Source organism: Haliotis cracherodii, unplaced genomic scaffold, assembly GCF_022045235.1.
Source record: "Haliotis cracherodii isolate W230 unplaced genomic scaffold, xgHalCrac1.p SCAF_5, whole genome shotgun sequence".
Classification (NCBI taxonomy): domain Eukaryota; kingdom Metazoa; phylum Mollusca; class Gastropoda; order Lepetellida; family Haliotidae; genus Haliotis; species Haliotis cracherodii.
Genome location: NW_027266308.1, coordinates 42,969,027 through 42,996,000, shown reverse-complemented (window position 1 = coordinate 42,996,000; position 26,974 = coordinate 42,969,027). Strand labels below are relative to the sequence as shown.

The 26,974-nt window shown below is 44.0% G+C and overlaps 2 protein-coding genes across 2 annotated transcripts; one reads left to right on the top strand and one right to left on the bottom strand.

Moving 5' to 3' along the window:
- Positions 1-3,635, bottom strand: LOC139443047 (cyclin-dependent kinase 2-interacting protein-like). The gene is made up of 5 exons (XM_071223967.1): positions 3,422-3,635; positions 2,847-3,009; positions 1,998-2,091; positions 1,361-1,481; positions 1-197 (listed from the first exon to the last, which is right to left on the bottom strand). The coding sequence occupies exons 1-5, from the start codon at positions 3,633-3,635 to the stop codon at positions 1-3; spliced, it is 789 nt and encodes a 262-aa protein (XP_071080068.1).
- LOC139443046 (serine--tRNA ligase, mitochondrial-like) lies at positions 3,590-26,293 on the top strand. Its single transcript, XM_071223966.1, has 16 exons — positions 3,590-3,743; positions 4,762-5,080; positions 5,943-5,978; positions 7,852-7,929; positions 8,445-8,499; positions 8,699-8,762; positions 9,510-9,615; positions 10,249-10,296; positions 11,175-11,283; positions 13,729-13,774; positions 14,881-14,968; positions 15,355-15,467; positions 18,111-18,204; positions 18,681-18,773; positions 19,584-19,649; positions 26,171-26,293. The coding sequence occupies exons 2-16, from the start codon at positions 4,790-4,792 to the stop codon at positions 26,291-26,293; spliced, it is 1,410 nt and encodes a 469-aa protein (XP_071080067.1). The 5' UTR covers positions 3,590-3,743; positions 4,762-4,789.
- The last annotated feature ends 681 nt before the right edge of the window (positions 26,294-26,974 follow it).

Genomic DNA, 26,974 nt, shown 5'->3' with positions numbered 1-26,974 from the left:
TCACTTATGTCCAGTCTCAGTTATCAGACTCTCCATCAACATCTGGGCCGAGTCTTCCACATAGGGTTGATGTATCCATGCAGCGGAGTAGAACATCATTATTTGTCGGCTCTCTGCATGAGCAACATTTTCAGCAATGGACTTCTTAAGTTTCAGCTCTGAAAGGTACATCTCAATCAGCTGGTCCATTGTATTTACTGTAAAGAAACCAAATAAACCTTTCTGAATACCAAAGGACAGTGCAGATCAATGATTTCAACATTTTTTACAGTCAATACCACAAACGTTTGAGTCTACAAACCCAAACATGGCACTGAGCATTATTTTCACTGAGTTCAGTGTTACCATATGGTCTGTCACCATATGAGCTTACAGGACCGAACAGAAATTTACTGCACTTGGGCTTTGGACAATGTGACTAAAGTTGAAAGACAGTTTTTCCTCTGTCATCACAGTTTTATCACAGCAGTCTGAAAACTGTTCTGGAGCCTGTTCTACCAAGCAGTATTAGGGTTAAGATGAACATACCTCCAGACATTAACTAACCAATCACACTGCTCAGATCACTTTGTGGAATGGTGCCCGGGGCTTCTTGCCCTTCATCTTACAGAGATATATTTTTTAATGGGATTCTTCAGCAAAGGGATTTTTTTTACCTATCATATAATCCAGTGAGAGCAGTGCTGTGCTAAATGGTGCTGTGCTAAATACTATTTACATAGCTCAATCCAGACAATTCTTTTTTATACCTTTTTTCACTTTTTCTCTCTCTTCTCATGGAGGTTTACTTTACACTAACACTAAGTTAAAGGACACCCCATTCTTTCATATTACCATACAATGAACTACATCCATAACGAACACGCTTATAACAAACTGGCGGATATAACAACTGACTTTCTTTGTCCCGGCCATTTGCTGTGTATATGCTCTATATATGTCTATAACAAATAACGGTTATAATGAACTAAAATTAGTGGTCCCTTTGAGTTTGTTATAACTGGAGCTTATTGTAGTTAATCTGTGGAATAACTATAGTAATATGAAAGAATCAGGTGTTCTTGAACTTATAATAGAAGCATAAATCACTTATGATATCATTAGTACACAGCCAGTGTTGGAGGGACATAAATCTTTAACAAATACAAGATGGATGGGGACTCAACCTTGGTGAAAGGTTCTGTGATATACAAAAAGGAACAGAAAACAGTAAAAGGTGTGGATGTTCTGTCAAGAATGTTTAAAATGCGTCCACAAAACCATCAGTAGTTGTTGTATTGTTCTAAAAGCTACCATTCACTGAAGCCAGTCCTGTAAATTGGTCTGTAAGAAAATGAATACAGGAAGTCAGTTCACCTACCAAAATCCTGAATGTTCCAAGTGTGAAACAAAATGTCCTCTTCCCCACCCTTGTGTCGAGACAGAGCCTGCACACCGCACAGGGCAGCCCTCAGCTGTTGCAGCTTCCCCACAATCTTCTCCTGAACAATATCAAGTAGTGCACAACTAGAGGTTACATTTGGACCGACTCGTACTACATAGAGGACTTCAGGTCACACACAGTCTGCTTGATCACTCAGAATTATTATATCTTTTGTGAAATAAAAAAAATATCTTCTTTGAGAAAACAGAATTAATTTCATGCTGTAATACAACAGCATATCACATCACAAGTAGCAAACTGAGGCTTTTGGTAGGGGGAGTGAGTGAATTTTGTTGAAAGTCGCAGTGAGCAAGACTCCAGCTGTATCATGGCAGGAAATAATCAATCTGAACCAGACGAACCAGTGGATGATATGGACAATATCCCTCACTGTCAGGGCACGATGGAATACAATCAACCAAGTAGGTAGGTTAACATAGCATTCAATCCATGATGTAAAACTAGGCATTAAAGCTTGGGAAATTTTGAATTCCAATTTGTGAAATGTACTGACATTTGCTGCTGTCTAGATAGCTCCCTGATCAGTGTATCTGAACCAAGGTTGAAGCCTCACCATGTTGTTATATACGGAAGTGAGTTTGTCACACAGAGGCTCGAGGCTGGCCGGCAGCAGGTTCCCATCTGTCTCCTCTCCAGCTACATTGAACCTGCGAGGGTGAAGCAGTAATGATGGTTAGATACAAGACTGAACCATTTCAATGGTGTGGTTGGCAGCATGAGGAAAGGTTCATGCTGCTAAGGTATGCAAACACAGAACAACCAGGTGACACATTATTATATTATAGTATACAAGCATGAGAGACTTGTCTGCCCTGGACTGGATGAGTGAGTGAGTTGGGTTTAACGCCACTGTGAACAGTATTACAGTTATGTCATGGCACCTTGATGTGGGAGGAAAGGTGAAGTAATGCAGGTCTCAGACATTTACCACTTTGGTGAAACCCACGAGCATGTGTATGGTGCTGACACACCTAGAAACATAATCAGGTGGAACCAGGATTTGAACCCACAGTCATAGGTTTCAGGAGTGCCCAAGGGACACAACTCTGCACAGCCCACTGTCTTCCCTGGAATCCCAGTGGGAAGTTGCACATGTACTTTTGTTTTTTGAAGTGGTCACCCACTCCAGCACTATCCATAATCTACAGTAAACTTGACCACCCCTTCCTCATATTAGCTTGTGACCTATATTCCCTTGAATTTTCATGAAGTTAGCTACTATATATATCCAATGAGACAGAGAATATTATTTTTCCACAACACATCCTCAAACAAACATACACTGTATCATTCATAGGAACACCTTTCAGTAGTTATTACTTTGATGAACAAGAATTCCACCCATGGTTTTCAAAACTAAACATGTGTACTAATTTGAAAATAGTAATTCCAGAGTCCTCACACTTTTTCTATTTTGGTGTTAGCTATTTCACTGATGATGTTGCTTCCTTCAGTATTCAGTTTCTTCCATTTGAAAATTTGATTGTGAACGTCTGCAGCAGTGTCCTTGACCTTCCGCAGCATGCCTGTAAGATTGCCCTGGTGACGGCCATCATACTGGGGAACTATATAAACAAGTATACTTAGTTAAAAATTATTTGTGTGTATAGAAAATGCTTCACATGACATCTCCATAATTTCACATTCACATGACATGATACAAAGTCTTCCCTTCATAAATCTGAAAAGACAGAATGCAAAAGCACACTAGATCTATAATTAGATTATAGAATATCCATTTGTTTTCATATACATCTCCAAATATTTGTAGGCCTATTATTTTTATGACCCTACCCTTGAGACTGTCATGTTTTGGTGACCTTCCCCCGATCCCCTCTGACACCCCCCATCCAGCATAATAAATGAAGAGTCCCTCAGCAGACGACATATACAATGTCTAGTATCTAAACAGACAGTATGAACTTAAAACCCTCGTTATTGAGGGTTAATCGTGAAGACCCATTAATCGTCGAATACCTGGTGACTTTACAGGGGAAAATGTAATTTCTTGTCCATCTGAACGGTTTCTACTTTTGTCTGACGATTTAGTCACTTCAGCCATTGTATTTGAGCAAATATAATCGGAATATCCTTTTAGATTCGGGCACCTGCTTCGACATTTGCCATCAAGGGGAACACCGGAAACTGTAAAGTTGTCCCCCTTATCTATATCCAATATGGCTGCGCCCATGAAAACAAATGTGAAATACTTTGACTGCAGACAGCCCAAATGATCAAAAGAAACTGCAGACAAATTGACGTGACATTTTTAAGTTTCCACGCATTGGAACTTTCTCATGTAAATATTTCTTTCTTTTTTTGAGAGAGAGAATAAGCCGCGTTATTTACAATCTCAAAATTGGTCGGTGATTGCGAGAGTCGACAGGTATAGCACTTGGTAAAAGCCTGCAGTTACCTAGGCACAGCTATTGGCTCCGGATGTGGCCAATGATTCACCGAAAAACACCCCTCAAAGAGAATAATTTGAATGCATTTTTGTCTGTCATGTAACAATTGGGGACGGTCCAACTACATTTATTATATTTTTAATGTATTTTGTGTTCTAAGTCAGTAACTTTAACTCATTCATGTTTACTATTGATCATAACTTAAGCTTGTTGTAATAGATGGAAATTGGCTGGTACAATATATTAATATGTGTTAGAACTCTCATTAATTGTGTGTCATTGGACCTAATACCAAAATACCTATGAAGATCCCAGGTAGAATACGTACGTCTTCAGCAACCCATGTTTGCCGTAAATGGACTATGCTTGTTGTAAGAGGCGAATAACGGGACTGGGAAGTCAGACTCGCTGACTTGGTTGATGCATGTCATCATATCCAAATTGTGTGAATCGATGCTCATGATATCAACCCCAGGATTGCCTGGTCCAGACTCGAATATTTACAGACTGCCATCATATAGCTGGAATATTGCCTAGTGCGGCATTAAACAACAAACAAACAAACAAATCATACCATGGATACTGATGGTATTAATAATTGATCATGCTGAAATACTGTTCAAGGCTGCGTCAAACCCAAGTCACTCACTTGATTCTTTACAAGCTGCCGTGATATACAGACTGGTGCTGCAATATTGCTGACTGTGGCATTAAACTACATTCGCTTGATCAATAGCATGTTGTGAACAGTTGGGATATATCTCATGTTCCAGACAACAGACAATGAAGACAATTTCAATGTTAACGTCACTGAATATTAAATTCTTCACATTTATGTATTACATGAATTCATAAATGTGAGACAATAATTTCAGGTTTCAGTTAATATCATACTATTTTCATTTACAGATGTTGGTTGCCAAAATCTCAAACTGTCATGATGCTTGTGTCTGAAATTATTTCACCTGTTATCAAGCAGTGTCTTGCAAGGGTTGTTAATCAGTCTCGGTTTAAACGCCTGCTTACTTCGCCACACATACCCTGCCGCCGATGTCCTCAGCGAAAACTTCACTCTAACAGTAAAGAACAAGTTCCCCAAGCCTGGCAGGAATCATTTCATCTAGAACCTCCACAACTAGATCTTCAATATCTCTGCAATCCACAAAATACTGAGCAGATTCATCAAAATATTGTCAACAGAAAAGGAGTTGGTGATATTCATAAGGTGGTATGTGGTAATCTTGGCATTACTTTAGTCAATCATGGAAGCTCCAAGTGGAAATCAGAATAATGTCCAAAGCACCCATTGCTATTCATAAAAGGCAACTAATTTGTATCAGGTGAACAGCCTCTGACCTCAGGCACCTGGGATATAGCTGGAATATCCAAATGAGTTCAAATGAGATCTTTCACTCTTAAGATACCTCTCTGTGAGAAGTGCTGATGACACATCCATAGGAGGCACATCGGGTGAATTTCCTAATCAGCCAATCAATGTTGAGGCATTTATATTCTCCGTGCGAGCTAGTGAGGCATTCAATCCATCATATTTGATTTCTGTATCTAAAAAACGAACTTAAAACGACTTCCAACTGTAGCTGATTAATGCCGTGCCATTATAATGTTGTGGATACTTTATTTACCCTGTTGTTTCTGAGCACCATGTCATCTTCATCCAAATGTGAGTTCCAGCAAAGGAATAAGTGTGTTCTCTGGGTTTTTCTGTTGTTTTTTAATTCAAAATTTTCATATCGAGGTGGTGATGAAATTAAGCCAAATTGTTTGAGAAAGTTGACATATGATTGGCTCAAGAACCTACGCATCCTTCATTCAGTCCGGGCAGTCAAAGTTCACTCAGGTCCATCTGATGTGACCTACTATGGATCTTTCATCAGATCTTCCTGCAGAGGTTTCATATGAGTGTTAAAGATAAGGATTTTAATGAGATTGAGTATATACCTGTTTTGAAATACAAATGATCCAGGTAAAAGTCAACAGTCAACAATCGTGCTTGTTATTTAGGTTCATTTAACCTTTTACAAAAATATGTGCTGCAACACATATTGAAATAGTATTTTTATTTCTTCCAGGTTTCCCTATGGCAGGAGTATAACAAGGCCACTGAGGTGTGTGCAGTGTAGTCATGGAATAGTGTCTTAATAACATTAAACAGAAACAAATAATTGTTTTTGTTTGTATGTTAAATAACATTGAAAGGCCTTTTGACATATTCATCATACACTTAAATGAAACTTTTGACAGAGCTTAAACTTTATCCATAGACTCCTTAGCTATATTTGTCCGATACCATGCAATTTTCAAAAACTAAGAATTAAAGTCCAAAGTTATCTTGTCATAACTCTGTTAGACCCTGTTAGATTTTCATCCCCACCTACCTCACCTCATTGTCTCCTTGTACGTGGTCCACAGATGAAGGAAACCGCTATGTATGCGTACATCTTTCATTCCTTGACTAAATGAAACATATAAATATAACCTGACAATCATGTTTTATGGGAAGATATCCCTCAAAAGTAATATACACAGATGCCTTCAACATTTGTTTAAATTTAAAATGTTTAAAAATAACATGCCACCAGCCTCACATAGTCATTCGTATATGTACATTTTATATATCATATAGATAATCAACAGATGGTAATCGTTTGTTTAAAATTGGCACACATAATTGTCATTGACCCAGGTTCAGTATTGCACACATAGAACAATAGATTTTCAAGGTGAAGGTCATCTGTTCTCAATATCTTGTATAGCCACCAACTGACTGGCATCGTCATCCCATGGAAGCAATGACATCACATATTGTGGCCTGGGGAATGGTCACCCACTCTGCCTGCAGTGCTTGTGCCAACTGTCAGAGGTTCTGTGGTTTTTGCTGACATGCTTGCAGTCGTTGATCCAGTGCATCCCATAAATGTTCGATTGGGTTAAAATCTGGAAACCCGAGGGGCCATGGCAAGACCTGTATGTTGTGATTCCTGAAAAAGGCTGTTGTCATTCTTGCCTTGTGAGGCCGGGCGTTGTCTTGTTGGAAAATGACGTTCGCTTGTTGTATAATGGGAAGGATGTGTGGCCGAGGAATCTGTAGGAGATGGCTGCCCACATCATCACACTACCACCACCAAATCTGTCTACTTCCTGTATGCAACCTCATGACTAACGTTCCCTGCGACGCCTGTAAACACAATATCTACAATCCGCATGGAAAAGCATAAAACATGACTCGTCACCAAACCAAACTTGTCTCCATTGCAATTGTTGCCATACTCTGTGACCATTGATGTCAGACAACAATGTGGTCTGTCAAAATGACACCTCAAACTGGTTGTGTAGTGCAAATACCTTCTGCGTGGAAACAGTTCCTCGCTGTCTGGGCTGATATCCTACTCAATCATGGTACTGCCGTTATTGTAGAGGTGGTCATGGTGGTTCTTTCACGTAAGTGAGGTAGCCAAAAGAATCTGTCCTGTTCTCTTGTGGTGATACGTGGTTGACCGGATGTGGGAAGCTCACGTGTTGTCCTGTGTGTCTCATAATGGTTCCACAGTCTTGTAATAGTGCTTGCTGCTACGTGGATCAACCTGTCTACAGCCAAATATGATTGTTTGTTTGCAGTCGGCCGATGGCATTGTTGCGTTGGGCTTTTGTCAGTCAAGGCATGTTTTCGCTGTTCACTTGCTGTAAGATTGTTATAGCAAGCAAATGAAAACACAAGGTTTTTATAGACCAACAAGTGATGTTGACCATGCATGTCATGTTGGTGTATTTTGTTGCCACGCTCTCACGTGGTTGTGTTTTTTGTGATTTTTCCGTTGTTTCACCAAATTTCTGAATTTCTCATTCTTTCCACACAAATCAATCCCAATTGATATTTGTATAGATGTTGGCAACACTCTGTCAGATATTTACGTTTTTACTACATTTGCGTTTCTTTTGTTGCAGAGTATAGTATGTTTTATGTGTTGCATGTTATTTTAGGCTGACTACAAGAAGGAAATATGGAAACAGCTGATTGCTGCAGCTAAGGACATCCCCAATACAAGCCATCCTACTTCTGTGAGTGGTCTGTCCTCTCTGTGTCTGTGTGTTTATACTGGTACATCAGTACATGTAGCCCCATGGAGATTCCAGTAGGTCCTCAGCAGCCTATGCTGGTCGTAGGAGGCAACCAAATAGATCGGGTTGTCAGGCTTAGTGACTTGGTTGATGGCGTGTCCTCTAAACCATGAATCGTTGCTCGCAATTTCGATCACTAGATTGTCTTGTCCAGATTTGATTATTTACGGGCTGCCCTCATATAGATGGAATATTGCTGAGTGCAGCCTTAAACAACAAACAAATATAACATGTAGTGTTCACCTGTTTTATAGCACTGTGACACTCTTAACACAATAAGATGTTTTTGTAAAACGAAAGGCCGTTTTATATTGTTAGTACATGTTAATTGTTTAATTGTTCATTTGAATAATATGTCATCTTTATAATAGAGAGAGAGAGGGGGGGGAGAGAAAGACTCTTTGAGAGTACTTGTCAGGTTATTGTTTGTGATAAATTACCATTTATGTGTGTAGCCAATTGGTGATGAGGATCAAGCCAGAGTAGTCTCCCTTGTTGGCACAAAACGAGGTGAGTTGAGCTGCTTTGACCAGTTACATCTATCATCAGTAAATTGCATTCGTAATCAAGTAATCAAGAATTATATGATACAACTGAGATAAATTTGATAGTTTATGGTCTGTCATAAGGTCCTTAAGTACCAGTACCTAATATTTTACTTTTCATTTCAGCACTAAATGTAAGAATGTTTTTCTTCGGTATTTTTCAGAGTTTGATTTCAAGCCAAAGACAGTGGTGGAACTCGGAGACAAGCTGGGCTTACTAAGAACCGAGTAGGTTTTACATCATTGGTGATTAACACTTCGTCTCATTTTTTACTCAGGGAATCTCATCAAGGATGCCAACCATTATGAATTTGATGGATCATTATGAAATCTTGAACTAAGTTCTTATAACATGGGAGTGTTAAATATTTTACGATTTACCAAAAAATGACTGCCAGTAATTTTGACTATCACTAATAAATTAGTACTGTTTGGCATATTTACTGAACAAAGACGTCTACATAGAATTTTTCATACTAGTGATGATTACTAATTATGTTTTTTAAAATAATAATTTTAGACCCTACAGCAAAAATGTTTAGATCTAACCCAGATATTTCTAATTGTTTCAATTTTGGGGGTTGACATCTTGTCAATGTATGTTGTTGTATATAAATTTATTTTATCTACAACTATTATTATGGTAGTGTATGAATTTTGATGGTTTGTTTGTTGCTTAACACCGTACTCAGCTATATTCCAACTATATCACAGCAATCTGTGAGTCTGGACCGGACAATGCAGTAATTGACTTCATGAGCATGGATGTACGAAATTGGGATACGATGACATGCATCCACCAAACCATGTGATCCTGACCACCCTATCCCGTTAGTTGCCTCTTACGAAAATAATAGGTCTTCACTCGGATCTTCGAAGGGCTTTGATATGAAGAGGTAACCTCTGATAGTGTATACTACAACGATACCCATATTCTCTTGACGTCTGTGTTAATAATCAGAGGCTTGTTTACAGCAATGTCTCCATGACAACTGGTGAGAGGACATACTATTTGAAGGATGAGCTGGCGAGGCTGGAGCAAGCTTTGATTCAGTACACAGTGGACAGGGTCAAGCAGAAGGTACACCATGGCAGCTTTGTGCCTTGTGTGACTGTGTGAACGTAGGTATTAGATGGAACCTGGAGTCTAAGGCCTCTTTTTGTGTCGCACTAAGCAACCCCAAGTTGATAAATGTCATGGCTCGTTTGTTTGTTTGTTGTTTAATGCCATACCCAGAAATATTTTCAAGCTGTATGACGGCGGTCTGTAAAAAAATCGAGTCTGCACAAGACAATCCAGTGATTGACATCAGGCAATTGGGATATGATGACATGCATCAATCAAGTCAGCGAGCCTCACCACCCAATCCCATTACTTGCCTCTTACAAGCATGGGTTGCTGAAGGCCTATTCTATCCCGGATCTTCATGGGTCTCATGACCTGTAGCAAATACACTTGTTAATTCACCTTCGACTACTTAGCCTTCTAATGTTCTTTCAAGTTGGTAACATTCTCAGTTAAGGGAGAGTATTTGTGGATGTCAACTTCTTTGTTATGAGGAACACAAGGCTACGGAGTACATGCTTACTCCTTCATCATACTCCAAAACGTTGTGTTCTTCATAATCAAGAAGTTGACATCCATAAATTCTCTCTTTTATGTTTATCACTTCTAAGTGCCACAAAAGATATAATCCTTGTTGTTGTCCCACAGGGGTTCCAGTTGGTGACGGTGCCTGATATGATTCACCCAGCTGTCATTGTGAGTTCTGTTAGCAGATGGGCCATGTGTTGCCAAGTTGTCTAAGATGCCACAATTAAACGTGCAGAGTTACCTCCCTTTGGTGATCCAGCAACCTATGATTGTGGGTTCGAATCCTGGTTCGCTGTAATTCAATCTCATTCAGATCTTAGTTCTCGCTATCGCTGAAAAGATCTGAGCACATCTCATTACGGGTCACGTCAGAACGACCTTTCATCCGACCAATCAGAGGGTCGCTTACCAGATTATGAAAGTCATAGTTGGAATGTGTTTTCTAATCGTGCAACCTCGAAAACATTAAAACGGAGTATTCCGAATGACAGTTTGTATGTTAAGTTTTCAAAATTTTAATTGAGAACTGTGTCAACATATTTTTCAAGCGTAGCCTGAAATTGAAGTCGCCAGGTTTAAATGAGTGCCGTGAAAAGAGCAGCAGCGAGAGTTAGATCTGGCTGCGATTATGTTTCTAGGTTTGTCAGCACCATGCCCATGCTCATGGGTTTCACCAAAAAGGTAAACGTCTGAGACCTGCATCACTTCAGGCTTTCCAACTACGTTAAGCTGACACGCCGTGATATAACTGGAATACTGTTCAAATAAGCGTTAAAACACGACTCATTCACTCTCTACATTTAATAGCAGTCATTGTGAGTTACACCATTTTGTAATCCTGGTAGTACTCCTGGAAAGATTAGTGAACAATCACAAGAGCATCATAATGTCATTTTGTCATCACCATCATGATCCCAGAATTCATTGAGCCTCTGTGCTGCTTGTCAATACATAGAGTTTAATCTAGCAGATCAATTACATTGTAAATCTATATTACTGAAGCTTAGTGTTTGGAAGTTTCTGAATATATAAATTCCCCTCTCAAGGAGAGCTGTGGCTTCAAGACATCAGGGGAGCGAACTCAGGTATACAAGTTGGACCCAAGCAAACATGGCGACGTCTGTCTTGCAGGAACGTCCGAGATGCCTCTGGCAGGTCAGTTTTAACGCCATTCAGTTAGGCAGACACAGTCATGTTTAATTCATCCCCAGTTCTTGCTTTTTGAATGGTTTGTTAAACCCTGCACTATAGTAGCCCTATGATAAACCAGTTTTATGTATTAAAAACAACGTCCCCCGTCATCGGGGTAAAAGGAAAGGCAGTCAACCACATCACCAAGCAGGATAACTTTATCCATTAAGTGTCTTGCTGGGGAAGTTCCTTCTGAGTTTGCTGTTTGAAATACTGACTGAAATGTATGTCAAATAGTGGGTAAATGTTTCACTGCAGCAAAGGAGTCCGTATATAAAAATAGACGCCCTCATGCATATTCATGACCATGTCCACACGCCCAGGCTCGCGTGTGGAGATGGTCATGAATATGCATGAGGGCGTCTATTTTTAGATACAGACTCCAGTGACTGCAGACAGCAATAGTCGAACTCCGCTCTACAAAAGAAAGAAGTGCTTAGGTGGTAACAATATTTCACTGCTACATGAAAGTAACGTTCCTTTTAACTGATAAAGTGTCACAAAAGGGATTTATTGTCTTTGATAGAGTTATGTCGATAATCTTTGAGATTTGCATGATGCATTTTCTTGGGAAGCCGAAAAGCAGATGTCTTCATGGAAGTCATGGAATTTGTTATTGGGCAAGTTTATGACACATAGTTATCACGAAACATTCAGGTTACGAAGTGACTTTTAAAAATCATTATGCAACAATAATGTGAGAAATAATGCTATTTGTAGACTTGAAGCATGTGAATCACAAGCATGAGTGGGAGGCATTTCAACATTTCCCGGAGTACAATTTCCTTTGTGGGCCCAATATTGTCAACATGGCACCACTAGAGATCGCCCAAGATCAGGACTCTGTATTAGCAGCCCTGGATCGCTTCATCTGGGTCCTTCACCATCGAAACTTCTCCATTTCTCACTGCATCGTACACTGCAACACAAGTTCCTGGTTTACATGCCATATCTGCACAAACTGTCTGGTACCGCTTACAAGCTACTGTGATCCGAGTATGAGGGCGCTACATTGGCCTTATTATACCTCAATGTAATCAACTTCAGTGGCTGCAGCAGTGTCCATTACATCCTCAGTGGTTTCCCCAACATTGGCATAGCGTTTGGTAAAGTGACGAATCTTCTTCAAATGAGAGATGTGGCGTACATGTGTATCATCCATGGAATGAACGTTATGCTGGATGTTGTATACAGGAAGTATCATGATGTGGGGAGCCCACTCTTGTAGGCAAAGATCTTGTTCGTATCCAGGGCAACAGATGTGCGTTATTGTGACAAGATCTCATGTTGTCCTGGCTCGTCCCCACACAGCACACGACAGTACTGATTTCCTGAGAGGTCAGGACATGAACGTAATTCCGTGGCCATCAAAGTCACCCAATTGAGCATCTGTGTGATAAGTTGTTTATGTTTTTGTCAATGCAACCAGGGTGCTGTTGTACAAAGCGATCTTAGCACTAAGGTGATCATAACTCCCATACCTCAACATAGCCTTACGACAGTCGTAACGCTAAGGTTGTTTTGTACAACGACACCCAGGGCCACAGAATCTGCAGCAGTTAAATCAAGCTCTTCAGGAAGTAAGGGCTGCCATTCCACAAGGCAGACTTGTTGGTTCCATGGGCAGGAGGTGTTGTGCAGTCATTCAAGCCCAGTGGTGGAAACACACGATACTAGGCTTTAGAACTTGAGCAGTGACATAACTGATACATTCAAAGACTTCTCTGTTAACATTTGATGAACTCTATTTCACAGTTTAATCTTCCAAAGCCTTGTAGAAGTCACATGAATCTCTTGAAAACCACATATGAGTTTCTTCTTAGGTGGAGTATATATTGATGGGTAACAAATAATCATCTCCGGACTAGCTATACCATTGGATGATAACATGAGCAACAATCCCTGCTGTTGGGATACACACGTTCAGAAAGTCACACAATGTGACCACCTGATCCTCATTGGGTGGCTCTTTAGATAAGCAGTGGATGTTGGGGACCTGTCCTTCTTTGAATTCCCTGGAAGAAGTGTCTGTGCCCTGCACCATAATGCGGCCTAAGCACTTTTGTAAGCCAAAGTTGACGGATGAGAGTCATGATCATCTTCGAGCTTTGTGGAATGGGGTCTAGGATCTAGTTTGGTTGTGGATTAGGAAGGCAGAAATCTTATTTATCTGTTGAATTCATCTAAATATTTGCCCTTTTGTTCTGCAGAGCCTTCTCAAATTCTTGTCTTTTTTTCCATGACGCTTTCTTCAATTTAGTTTTGTCCCACCATATAGAAATCAGCAACTGTGTGCCTATCAAATGTCTAAATGTCTGAGGGACGGTCAGGTAGCCTAGTGGTTAAATATTGCTAAAAGTGGCGAAAAAACATACTCACTCACTCACCCTAAATGTCTGATATTTTCAGGATATTTCATGAATGAGGAGCTGCAGCTAGATCAGCTTCCAGTAAAGTAAGTAAGGAATCTTTAAGCAGCGACTGTAGTGGGGGCGGTTTAGTGTGTTGGCTTGAACTTGAGCTCAGCTATGGTTTTTAAACCATATACTTATGATAGATGTTAGAGATTTCTTACTTGAGATGTATGCAATGTACTCCCTGGGGAAGTTTATGACCTATTATTGGATGACATTGAAGGTCACGGTCACTCAGTATGAACTGGCACCAAAAAGCTTATGTACATGATAACTTTCTTAATGGAATTTGACATTAACATTTGACACTAAAGAGTGGTCTGTTTTGGTGTCACCTCTGTTAATGGTTAAGGTCACTGAAGGTCAATTTCTGAAACATGGTTCATGTTTCACCAAACTTTGGAGTAATTCATGAACAATCAGTTAAGATGAACTCTAAGTAACTAACTCCAGCTATTGTGTCATGATTGTGTTAAATGTCAAATTTGCTTAAAAGGTCATTCATTCTTGAAATCATTTGTAAATAGTAGCATGAATTGGAGACATTGTATTTGTAACACCACCTAAGTTGTGTTCTTGCATGTTATTGTATGTGGTTTTTATGAGTAATTATAATTTGAATCAATCTCATTAAAATCAGATCTTAGTTCTTGTTACCGTCAGGACCTCCCATTATGGGTGATGGGCGGTCGGGTAGCCTAGTGTTTAAAACGTTCGCTCGTCACGCCGTAGACCCGGGTTTGATTCCCTACATGGGTACAATGTGTGAAGCCCATTTCTGGTGAACCCCGCCGTGATATTGCTGGAATATTGCTAAAAGCGGCGTAAAACCATACTCACTGACTGACCATTATGGGTGATGTCAGAACGACCTTTCATCCAACCAATCAGAGCGTCGCTTACCAGATTGTAAAAGTGACGACAAGATTACTGTGTTTTTTATGTTGATGAGTAAATCTTGTTACTGCAACTTACATACTGAAAGGTTGAAAGATACTTTTATACTGAACAAAAAAAGTTAGGAATCATAAATATTTGTTGTTGTTGTTATGAAGACTGGGTACACAAGTTCATAAAAATATCCCCAAAGTATTCATGATCCTTGACTGTTTTTGTTCAGTATGGTTATTTGGTTGTTTGTGTGTAGATTGTCATCAATCAGCCGATGTTACCGGGCTGAGACATCCGAGTTACAGGAGGAGAAGGGCATCTACAGAGTGCATCAGTTTACTAAGGTACTGCTAGTGCTGCTGAGCACTGCTCAGTGTTACTTAGTGCTACTCAGCAACTCAGTTGCTCACATCTCTCAGGGGGTTACAGTTAGCAGCCTGGCTGATTGCGCCACCATGCCCTGGTAATGTAGATGATTGCTGATGATATAAACCACTGCTTTGCCCAGCCTGGAGTCGATTGTTATTGGAGACTGTTATATATTATTGCTGAATGCGGCATAAAACAACATTCAATTACTCTCTCTCTCTTAAGAGGACTTTACTCTAAGTTTATGAATTCTTCACTCCAGAAATGTAAATATGAAGAAATTGAGATCCTAATGACACATTTTGAAACGCCTTGATACTATTACAACAAACAGCCTGCACTTCACTGTGTTCCTGGTCAGGTGGAGTTGTTTGGAGTGAGCTGCAGTAAGGGCGGCGGGGAGAGTGACCGTCTGCTGGAGGAACTCCTGGATCTACAGAAGAACCTCTTTGCTGATCTCGGGCTGCACTTCAGGTAGCAGGACATGGGATCTCTGACTTAAAGTTGGGAGTGTGGGATTGGGAGTTGGTTGTTGGATGGTGGGGTTTTGGTTGATGGATGATGGGGAGTTGGTTGATGGATGGTGGGGAGTTGGTTGATGGATGGTGGGAGTTGGTTGATGGATGGTGGGGAGTTGGTTGATGGATGGTGGGGAGTTGGTTGATGGATGGTGGGGAGTTGGTTGATGGATGGTGGGGAGTTGGTTGATGGATGGTGGGAGTTGGTTGATGGATGGTGGGAGTTGGTTGTTGGATGGTGGGAGTTGGTTGATGGATGATGGGGAGTGGGTTGATGGATGGTGGGGAGTTGGTTGATGGATGGTGGGGTGTTGGTTGATGGATGGTGTGGTGTTGGTTGATGGATGGTGTGGTGTTGGTTGATGGATGGTGTGGTGTTGGTTGATGGATGGTGGGAGTTGGTTGATGGATGATGGGGAGTGGGTTGATGGATGGTGGGAGTTGGTTGTTGGATGGTGGGGAGTTGGTTGATGGATGGTGGGGAGTTGGTTGATGGATGGTGGGGTGTTGGTTGATGGATGGTGGGTATTGGTTGATGGATGGTGGAGTGTTGGTTGATGGATGGTGGGAGTTGGTTGATAGATGGTGGGGTGTTGGTTGTTGGATGGTGGGGTGTTGGTTGATGGATGGTGGGAGTTGGTTGATGGATGATGGGGAGTTGGTTGATGGATGGTGGGAGTTGGTTGATGGATGGTGGAGTGTTGGTTGATGGATGGTGGGAGTTGGTTGATGGATGGTGGGGTGTTGGTTGATGGATGGTGGGAGTTGGTTGATGGATGGTGGGAGTTGGTTGATGGATGGTGGGGAGTTGGTTGATGGATGGTGGGAGTTGGTTGATGGATGATGGGGAGTTGGTTGATGGATGATGGGGAGTGGGTTGATGGATGGTGGGGAGTTGGTTGATGGATGGTGGGAGTTGGTTGATGGATGATGGGGTGTTGGTTGATGGATGGTGGGGAGTGGGTTGATGGATGGTGGGGTGTTGGTTGATGGATGGTGGGAGTTGGTTGATGGATGGTGGGAGTTGGTTGTTGGATGGTGGGTGTTGGTTGATGGATGGTGGGGAGTGGGTTGATGGATGGTGGGGAGTTGGTTGATGGATGGTGGGAGTTGGTTGATGGATGATGGGGAGTTGGTTGATGGATGATGGGGAGTGGGTTGATGGATGGTGGGGAGTTGGTTGATGGATGGTGGGAGTTGGTTGATGGATGGTGGGTGTTGGTTGATGGATGATGGGGAGTGGGTTGATGGATGGTGGGGAGTGGGTTGATGGATGGTGGGGTGTTGGTTGATGGATGGTGGGGTGTTGGTTGATGGATGGTGGGAGTTGGTTGATGGATGGTGGGAGTTGGTTGTTGGATGGTGGGAGTTGGTTGATGGATGATGGGGAGTGGGTTGATGGATGGTGGGGAGTTGGTTGATGGATGATGGGGAGTGGGTTGATGGATGGTGGGGAGTTGGTTGATGGATGGTGGGGTGTTGGTTGATGGATGGTGTGGTGTTGGTTGATGGATGGTGTGGTGTTGGTTGATGGATGGTGTGGTGTTGGTTGATGGATGGTGGGAGTTGGTTGATGGATGATGGGGAGTGGGTTGATGGATGGTGGGAGTTGGTTGTTGGATGGTGGGGAGTTGGTTGATGGATGGTGGGGAGTTGGTTGATGGATGGTGGGGTGTTGGTTGATGGATGGTGGGAGTTGGTTGATGGATGGTGGGGTGTTGGTTGATGGATGTGGGAGTTGGTTGATGGATGGTGGGGTGTTGGTTGATGGATGTGGGAGTTGGTTGATGGATGTGGGGTGTTGGTTGATTGATGGTGGGAGTTGGTTGATGGATGGTGGGGTGTTGGTTGATGGATGGTGGGGAGTTGGTTGATGGATGGTGGGAGTTGGTTGATGGATGATGGGGAGTGGGTTGATGGATGGTGGGGAGTTGGTTGATGGATGGTGGGAGTTGGTTGATGGATGGTGGGGAGTTGGTTGATGGATGGTGGGGAGTTGGTTGATGGATGGTGGGGAGTTGGTTGATGGATGATGGGGAGTTGGTTGATGGATGATGGGGAGTTGGTTGATGGATGATGGGGAGTGGGTTGATGGATGGTAGGGAGTTGGTTGATGGATGGTGGGGAGTTGGTTGATGGATGGTGGGAGTTGGTTGATGGATGGTGGGGAGTTGGTTGATGGATGGTGGGGAGTTGGTTGATGGATGGTGGGGAGTTGGTTGATGGATGATGGCAGTTGGTTGATGGATGGTGGGGAGTTGGTTGATGGATGATGGCAGTTGGTTGATGGATGATGGCAGTTGGTTGATGGATGGTGGGAGTTAGTTATTGGATGGTGGCAGTTGGTTGATGGATGGTGGGGAGTTGGTTGATGGATGGTGGGGAGTTGGTTGATGGATGGTGGGAGTTGGTTGATGGATGGTGGGGAGTTGGTTGATGGATGGTGGGAGTTGGTTATTGGATGGTGGGTGTTGGTCGATAGATGATTGAGAGGTTTAAGCTCTGACAGTACTGATAAAATGTTTGTTAATATTAAAATATGTTCGTGTTTTCTCTTAAAACCATGATTGTGATGTGTTATGATTTGTTCACTCTGTAGAGTCCTGGACATGCCGACCCACGAGCTAGGGGCCCCCGCCTACAGGAAGTACGACATCGAGGCCTGGATGCCAGGGAAACAGTTCTGGGGAGAGGTAGACAAGATTTGGTTGTTTATATAGATCTTGCAGTCCGAGATCAGTACGAACATACAGACTAGTCTCTTGTCACAGACTTGTTATTTAGTACCTTACATTTGTAAGTTGTATTTCTATATCTAGTACCTCATATAAACAGAACATCAAGGTTTTAGCTCACCTGAATAATGCTGCCTTCCCATTGCTGTGACACTGTAACCCTGTAGAGATTCCAGGGTGGAAAGGATCCCAAGTAATCTATGCTTGTTGTAAGAATCGATTAAAATGGATCAGGCTGTTACACTCATCGACTTGGCAGATTGTGTCATTGTAGCCCCTTGGTGTGGAGTGTTGATTTGTCTGGACTCGATTATTTACAGGATGTGGTTATTAAGCTGGATTGATGTTTTTGTGATAGCCCTGTGATGTATCTGTGACACATTTAATGTTGCTGTAGCCGTGATGTTGCTGACAATGACTTCCTACTTCTCCAGATTTCTAGTTCCTCCAGCTGCACAGACTACCAGAGCCGTCGTCTCCACATCAAGTACAGAGGGCAGGACGGCCATCTCAAACATGTCCACACAGTGAGTAGCTCAGACCATGCCGAACTCTGTCTCATTAAACTGTTTATAGGCACCTTTGTCAATTATTCTGAGTGAATTTCTTTATTAATCATGCTTATCAACCTGTAAACATATCCTCCATTATTCTGATATAGAATTAATGTAAAAACAAAGAAATGTAAATGACAAAGGCAAAAATACAAATCATAGACCATGTACAAAGCAAATCAGTTTAAAGTTACCATTTATCATGTTGCAAATAGCTAAGTTCAGGTGAACATCATACCGTTAAAGGGGCAGAAGGGTAGTTTAGTTGTTTAAGCGTTCAGTCATCATGTCGAAGATCCGGTTTCGATTCCCAACATGGGTGCAATATTGTGAAGCCCATCTCTACTGTTCCCCGCCATGACATTGCTGGAATATTGCTAAAAGTGTCATAAAACTATACAGACACTCAGTCATATGATTAAAAACCAAACAAACTGATAGTTATGGTGCCTCAGATGTGTCATCCTCAATTATCCAGTGAATACCTCCATGCCATGTTGATGCTCAATGCATTTGCCTCCTTAGCTTCATCTTAGCCCAACTGGAAAGGCAAGGTCGGGTAGCCTAGTGGTTAAAGCGTTCGCTCGTCACGCCGAAGACCCGGGTTCGATTCCCGACATGGGTACAATGTGTGAAGCCCATTTGTGGTGTCCCCCGCCGTGATATTGCTGGAATATTGCTTAAAGCGGCGTAAAACCAAACTCACTCACTCAAAACAGCATGACAAGGTAATTGAGGGTGAGATGTGTCAGTCTGTACATGGAACACCTCCTCTGTGTGTAGGTGAACGGGACGGCCTGCGCTGTTCCCCGGATGATCATGGCCATCATGGAGAACAACCAGAACAAGGTAGGGACATAACTGTCTCCATCATCTGTATTGGTCAACATAAGGGGTTGATACAAGTAATATGAAACACTTGTAAAATAACTATTTCCCACAACCAGAACCAGGTAGGGACATAGCTGTCTGCAGCATCTATATGGATCAACATAAGGGGTTGATACAAATTATATGAAACACTTGTGAAATAACGATTTCCAACAACCAGAACAAGGTAGGGACATAGCTGTCTGCAGCATCTATATGGATCAACATAAGGGGTTGATACAAATTATATGAAACACTTGTGAAATAACGATTTCCAACAACCAGAACAAGGTAGGGACATAGCTGTCTGCAGCATCTGTGTGGGTCAACACAGGACAAGGTAGGGACAGAGCTGTCTCCAGCATCTGTGTGGGTCAACACAGGACAAGGTAGGGACAGAGCTGTCTGCAGCATCTGTGTGGGTCAACACAGGACAAGGTAGGGACAGAGCTGTCTGCAGCATCTGTGTGGGTCAACACAGGACAAGGTAGGGACATAGCTGTCTGCAGCATCTGTGTGGGTCAACACAGGACAAGGTAGGGACAGAGCTGTGTCGTCTCTAGGGTCACAACCAGAACAAGGTAGGGACAGAGCTGTCTGCAGCATCTGTGTGGGTCAACACAGGACAAGGTAGGGACAGAGCTGTCTGCAGCATCTGTGTGTGTCAACACAGGACAAGATAGGGACAGAGCTGTCTGCAGCATCTGTGTGGGTCAACACAGGACAAGGTAAGGACAGAGCTGTCTGCAGCATCTGTGTGGGTCAACAAAGGACAAGGTAGAGACAGAGCTGTCTGCAGCATCTGTGTGTGTCAACACAGGACAAGGTAGGGACATAGCTGTCTGCAGCATCTGTGTGGGTCAACACAGAACAAGGTAGGGACAGAGCTGTCTCCAGCATCTGTGTGGGTCAACACAGGACAAGGTAGGGACAGAGCTGTCTGCAGCATCTGTGTGGGTCAACAAAGGACAAGGTAGGGACAGAGCTGTCTGCAGCATCTGTGTGGGTCAACACAGAACAAGGTAGGGACAGAGCTGTCTGCAGCATCTGTGTGGGTCAACACAGGACAAGGTAGGGACAGAGCTGTGTCCAGCATCTGTGTGGGTCAACACAGAACAAGGTAGGGACAGAGCTGTCTGCAGCATCTGTGTGGGTCAACACAGGACAAGGTAGGGACAGAGCTGTCTGCAGCATCTGTGTGTGTCAACAAAGGACAAGGTAGGGACAGAGCTGTCTGCAGCATCTGTGTGGGTCAACACAGAACAAGGTAGGGACATAGCTGTCTGCAGCATCTGTGTGGGTCAACACAGGACAGGGTAGGGACATAGCTGTCTGCAGCATCTGTGTGGGTCAACACAGGACAAGGTAGGGACAGAGCTGTCTGCAGCATCTGTGTGGGTCAACACAGGACAAGGTAGGGACAGAGCTGTCTGCAGCATCTGTGTGTGTCAACAAAGGACAAGGTAGGGACAGAGCTGTCTGCAGCATCTGTGTGGGTCAACACAGAACAAGGTAGGGACAGAGCTGTCTGCAGCATCTGTGTGGGTCAACACAGAACAAGGTAGGGACAGAGCTGTCTGCAGCATCTGTGTGGGTCAACACAGAACAAGGTAGGGACATAGCTGTCTGCAGCATCTGTGTGGGTCAACACAGAACAAGGTAGGGACAGAGCTGTGTCCAGCATCTGTGTGGGTCAACACAGAACAAGGTAGGGACAGAGCTGTCTGCAGCATCTGTGTGGGTCAACACAGGACAAGGTAGGGACAGAGCTGTCTGCAGCATCTGTGTGGGTCAACACAGGACAGGGTAGGGACAGAGCTGTCTGCAGCATCTGTGTGGGTCAACACAGGACAAGGTAGGGACATAGCTGTCTGCAGCATCTGTGTGGGTCAACACAGGACAAGGTAGGGACATAGCTGTCTGCAGCATCTGTGTGGGTCAACACAGAACAAGGTAGGGACATAGCTGTCTGCAGCATCTGTGTGGGTCAACACAGAACAAGGTAGGGACAGAGCTGTCTGCAGCATCTGTGTGGGTCAACACAGGACAAGGTAGGGACAGAGCTGTCTGCAGCATCTGTGTGGGTTTACACAGGACAAGGTAAGGACAGAGCTGTCTGCAGCATCTGTGTGGGTCAACACAGGACAAGGTAGGGACAGAGCTGTCTGCAGCATCTGTGTGTGTCAACACAGAACAAGGTAGGGACAGAGCTGTCTGCAGCATCTGTGTGGGTCAACACAGAACAAGGTAGGGACAGAGCTGTGTCCAGCATCTGTGTGGGTCAACACAGGACAGGGTAGGGACATAGCTGTCTGCAGCATCTGTGTGGGTCAACACAGGACAAGGTAGGGACATAGCTGTCTGCAGCATCTGTGTGGGTCAACACAGGACAAGGTAGGGACAGAGCTGTCTGCAGCATCTGTGTGGGTCAACACAGGACAAGGTAGGGACAGAGCTGTGTCCAGCATCTGTGTGGGTCAACACAGGACAAGGTAGGGACAGAGCTGTCTGCAGCATCTGTGTGGGTCAACACAGGACAAGGTAGGGACAGAGCTGTGTCCAGCATCTGTGTGGGTCAACACAGGACAAGATAGGGACAGAGCTGTGTCCAGCATCTGTGTGGGTCAACACAGGACAAGGTAGGGACATAGCTGTCTGCAGCATCTGTATGGATCAACATAAGGGGTTGATACAAATTATATGAAACACTTGTGAAATAACGATTTCCAACAACCAGAACAAGGTAGGGACATAGCTGTCTGCAGCATCTGTGTGGGTCAACAAAGGACAAGGTAGGGACAGAGCTGTCTGCAGCATCTGTGTGGGTCAACACAGGACAAGGTAGGGACATAGCTGTCTGCAGCATCTGTGTGGGTCAACACAGGACAAGATAGGGACAGAGCTGTGTCGTCTCTAGGGTCACAACCAGAACAAGGTAGGGACAGAGCTGTCTGCAGCATCTGTGTGGGTCAACACAGGACAAGGTAGGGACAGAGCTGTCTCCAGCATCTGTGTGTGTCAACACAGGACAAGGTAGGGACAGAGCTGTCTGCAGCATCTGTGTGTGTCAACACAGAACAAGGTAGGGACAGAGCTGTCTGCAGCATCTGTGTGTGTCAACACAGGACAAGGTAGGGACAGAGCTGTCTGCAGCATCTGTGTGTGTCAACACAGGACAAGGTAGGGACAGAGCTGTCTGCAGCATCTGTGTGTGTCAACACAGGACAAGGTAGGGACAGAGCTGTCTGCAGCATCTGTGTGTGTCAACACAGGACAAGGTAGGGACATAGCTGTCTGCAGCATTTGTGTGGGTCAACACAGAACAAGGTAGGGACAGAGCTGTCTGCAGCATCTGTGTGTGTCAACACAGGACAAGGTAGGGACAGAGCTGTCTGCAGCATCTGTGTGGGTCAACACAGAACAAGATAGGGACAGAGCTGTGTCGTCTCTAGGGTCACAACCAGAACAAGGTAGGGACAGAGCTGTCTGCAGCATCTGTGTGGGTCAACACAGGACAAGGTAGGGACAGAGCTGTCTGCAGCATCTGTGTGGGTCAACACAGGACAAGGTAGGGACATAGCTGTGTCGTCTCTAGGGTCACAACCAGAACAAGGTAGGGACAGAGCTGTCTCCAGCATCTGTGTGTGTCAACACAGAACAAGGTAGGGACAGAGCTGTCTGCAGCATCTGTGTGTGTCAACACAGAACAAGATAGGGACAGAGCTGTCTGCAGCATCTGTGTGGGTCAACACAGAACAAGGTAGGGACATAGCTGTCTGCAGCATCTGTGTGGGTCAACACAGAACAAGGTAGGGACATAGCTGTGTCCAGCATCTGTGTGGGTCAACACAGAACAAGGTAGGGACAGAGCTGTGTCCAGCATCTGTGTGGGTCAACACAGGACAAGGTAGGGACATAGCTGTCTGCAGCATCTGTGTGGGTCAACACAGAACAAGGTAGGGACATAGCTGTCTGCAGCATCTGTGTGTGTCAACACAGAACAAGGTAGGGACAGAGCTGTCTGCAGCATCTGTGTGGGTCAACACAGAACAAGGTAGGGACAGAGCTGTGTCCAGCATCTGTGTGGGTCAACACAGGACAAGGTAGGGACATAGCTGTCTGCAGCATCTGTGTGGGTCAACACAGAACAAGGTAGGGACATAGCTGTCTGCAGCATCTGTGTGTGTCAACACAGAACAAGGTAGGGACATAGCTGTCTGCAGCATCTGTGTGGAACAACAAAGGACAAGGTAGGGACATAGCTGTCTGCAGCATCTGTGTGGGTCAACACAGAACAAGGTAGGGACAGAGCTGTGTCCAGCATCTGTGTGGGTCAACACAGGACAAGGTAGGGACAGAGCTGTCTGCAGCATCTGTGTGGGTCAACACAGAACAAGGTAGGGACAGAGCTGTCTGCAGCATCTGTGTGGGTCAACACAGAACAAGGTAGGGACAGAGCTGTCTGCAGCATCTGTGTGGGTCAACACAGGACAAGGTAGGGACAGAGCTGTCTGCAGCATCTGTGTGGGTCAACACAGAACAAGGTAGGGACATAGCTGTCTGCAGCATCTGTGTGGGTCAACACAGAACAAGGTAGGGACATAGCTGTCTGCAGCATCTGTGTGGGTCAACACAGAACAAGGTAGGGACATAGCTGTCTCCAGCATCTGTGTGGGTCAACACAGGACAAGGTAGGGACAGAGCTGTCTGCAGCATCTGTGTGGGTCAACACAGGACAAGGTAGGGACAGAGCTGTCTGCAGCATCTGTGTGGGTCAACACAGAACAAGGTAGGGACATAGCTGTCTGCAGCATCTGTGTGGGTCAACACAGGACAAGGTAGGGACAAAGCTGTGTCCAGCATCTGTGTGGGTCAACACAGAACAAGGTAGGGACAGAGCTGTCTGCAGCATCTGTGTGGGTCAACACAGAACAAGGTAGGGACAGAGCTGTCTGCAGCATCTGTGTGGGTCAACACAGGACAAGGTAGGGACATAGCTGTCTGCAGCATCTGTGTGGGTCAACACAGGACAGGGTAGGGACATAGCTGTCTGCAGCATCTGTGTGGGTCAACACAGAACAAGGTAGGGACAGAGCTGTCTGCAGCATCTGTGTGGGTCAACACAGGACAAGGTAGGGACATAGCTGTCTGCAGCATCTGTGTGGGTCAACACAGGACAAGGTAGGGACAGAGCTGTCTGCAGCATCTGTGTGGGTTTACACAGGACAAGGTAAGGACAGAGCTGTCTGCAGCATCTGTGTGGGTCAACACAGGACAAGGTAGGGACAGAGCTGTCTGCAGCATCTGTGTGTGTCAACACAGAACAAGGTAGGGACAGAGCTGTCTGCAGCATCTGTGTGGGTCAACACAGGACAAGGTAGGGACAGAGCTGTCTGCAGCATCTGTGTGTGTCAACACAGAACAAGGTAGGGACAGAGCTGTGTCCAGCATCTGTGTGGGTCAACACAGGACAGGGTAGGGACATAGCTGTCTGCAGCATCTGTGTGGGTCAACACAGGACAAGGTAGGGACATAGCTGTCTGCAGCATCTGTGTGGGTCAACACAGGACAAGGTAGGGACAGAGCTGTCTGCAGCATCTGTGTGGGTCAACACAGGACAAGGTAGGGACAGAGCTGTGTCCAGCATCTGTGTGGGTCAACACAGGACAAGGTAGGGACAGAGCTGTCTGCAGCATCTGTGTGGGTCAACACAGGACAAGGTAGGGACAGAGCTGTGTCCAGCATCTGTGTGGGTCAACACAGGACAAGATAGGGACAGAGCTGTGTCCAGCATCTGTGTGGGTCAACACAGGACAAGGTAGGGACATAGCTGTCTGCAGCATCTGTATGGATCAACATAAGGGGTTGATACAAATTATATGAAACACTTGTGAAATAACGATTTCCAACAACCAGAACAAGGTAGGGACATAGCTGTCTGCAGCATCTGTATGGATCAACATAAGGGGTTGATACAAATTATATGAAACACTTATGAAATAACGATTTCCCACAACCAGGACAAGGTAGGGAGATAGCTGTCTCTGGCATCTGTTTGGGTCAAGACAAGGGGTTGATACAAGTAATTTTAAACACTTATGAAATAACGATTTCCCACAACCAGGACAAGGTAGGGACATAGCTGTCTCCAGCTGTTCTAAATAAAGGGTTGATAAAAGTGATACATGGATCCAGAGCGGGTTGCATGGGTGAAAACTCCAACTTTTTTGAGAATGCTAAATACAACATATACAGAACATTTAATAAAACCATTTGGTGATATTGCAAAAATGTATACACATTACCGAACACAATTTGTGTGGAAAATTACATGCATGCATCTTGCATCTTCTGCTAAGTGCACTCCTCTTTTCCGAAAAGCTGTATTCATGCGAGATCCCCTCGGTAAATTCAGTGACATATTAATGTTTGTGGATATTTCCTTCTTATGATGTCTTTACTCAGAGTGTTTCAGTAGTTTGAGATATGTTTGTTGCCAGGACGGGTCTGTCAGTCTCCCGGAAGTGCTGTGGCCTTACATGAACACAGAAGTCATCACCAAGTCCCACAGCAATGTTCAACCTCACTGGATCAGGTTGAAAAAGATCAAGTCAAAGAAATAAATGTCTTATTCATAGCAATGTTTTTGTGTAATTTTTAGGGGCATGGGTGGCCCAGTTGTCCTAGGTGCAGCAATTTGCTGTGCATCTTGGGCATACCAGAAACCTATGCTTCTGATTTCGGATTCCGGTTTGCACGGATTATTTCTAGGTTTGTCAGCACCACAACCATGGGTTTCACCAAAGTGGTACACGTCTTGAGATCTGCATCACCTTGAGCATTCCTCCCACATTAACCCAACACACTAACATCATCATCCATCATAAGTATCTCATTTTTCTTGAGGAGTGAATTGTGGTTTGATGCTGCTTTGTACAATAGTTCAGTATAGTGTATCAGCTGAAGTTGGAACCCAAATTGATTCGCGTGAGTGGGTGCAAGAACGTGTCACTGGTATTCTGTTTGAGATACGCCAGTCCGATAACACAAGTTTAGACCCTATTGTGTGTGTAGCTGCTTGTTCTAATCCTGCACTGCTGATTTCATAGTGCTAACCCACTGAGATTCCTTGCTGCTCTTTAACTTGGGATACCCGACTAATGACACAGTATACAGCCAGGCAGGGTAACAACAAGTACCATCTTTTTAAAGTCTTTCGGTATGACGTCGCTGGGGCTTGAACCACAATCCTGCTAGAGCTGGTTACATAATTTGGTCTCCTAGTTGAACTCATTGTACTCACA

Bases quoted from the DNA above. Each gene is read 5' to 3' on its own strand.
- LOC139443047 (XM_071223967.1), bottom strand. From the start codon at position 3,635: ATGGGCGCAGCCATATTGGATATAGATAAGGGGGACAACTTTACAGTT. The intron at 3,010-3,421 runs GTATTCGACGAT...TTGTTTATATAG, and splicing joins TTCCCCTGTAAAGTCACCAG to TTCCCCAGTATGATGGCCGT. The intron at 2,092-2,846 runs GTGAGGACTCTG...TCACCCTCGCAG, and splicing joins AACACCAAAATAGAAAAAGT to GTTCAATGTAGCTGGAGAGG.
- LOC139443046 (XM_071223966.1), top strand. From the start codon at position 4,790: ATGATGCTTGTGTCTGAAATTATTTCACCTGTTATCAAGCAGTGTCTT. The intron at 5,081-5,942 runs GTATGTGGTAAT...TATTTCTTCCAG, and splicing joins TTGGTGATATTCATAAGGTG to GTTTCCCTATGGCAGGAGTA. The intron at 8,500-8,698 runs GTGAGTTGAGCT...GGTATTTTTCAG, and splicing joins CCTTGTTGGCACAAAACGAG to AGTTTGATTTCAAGCCAAAG.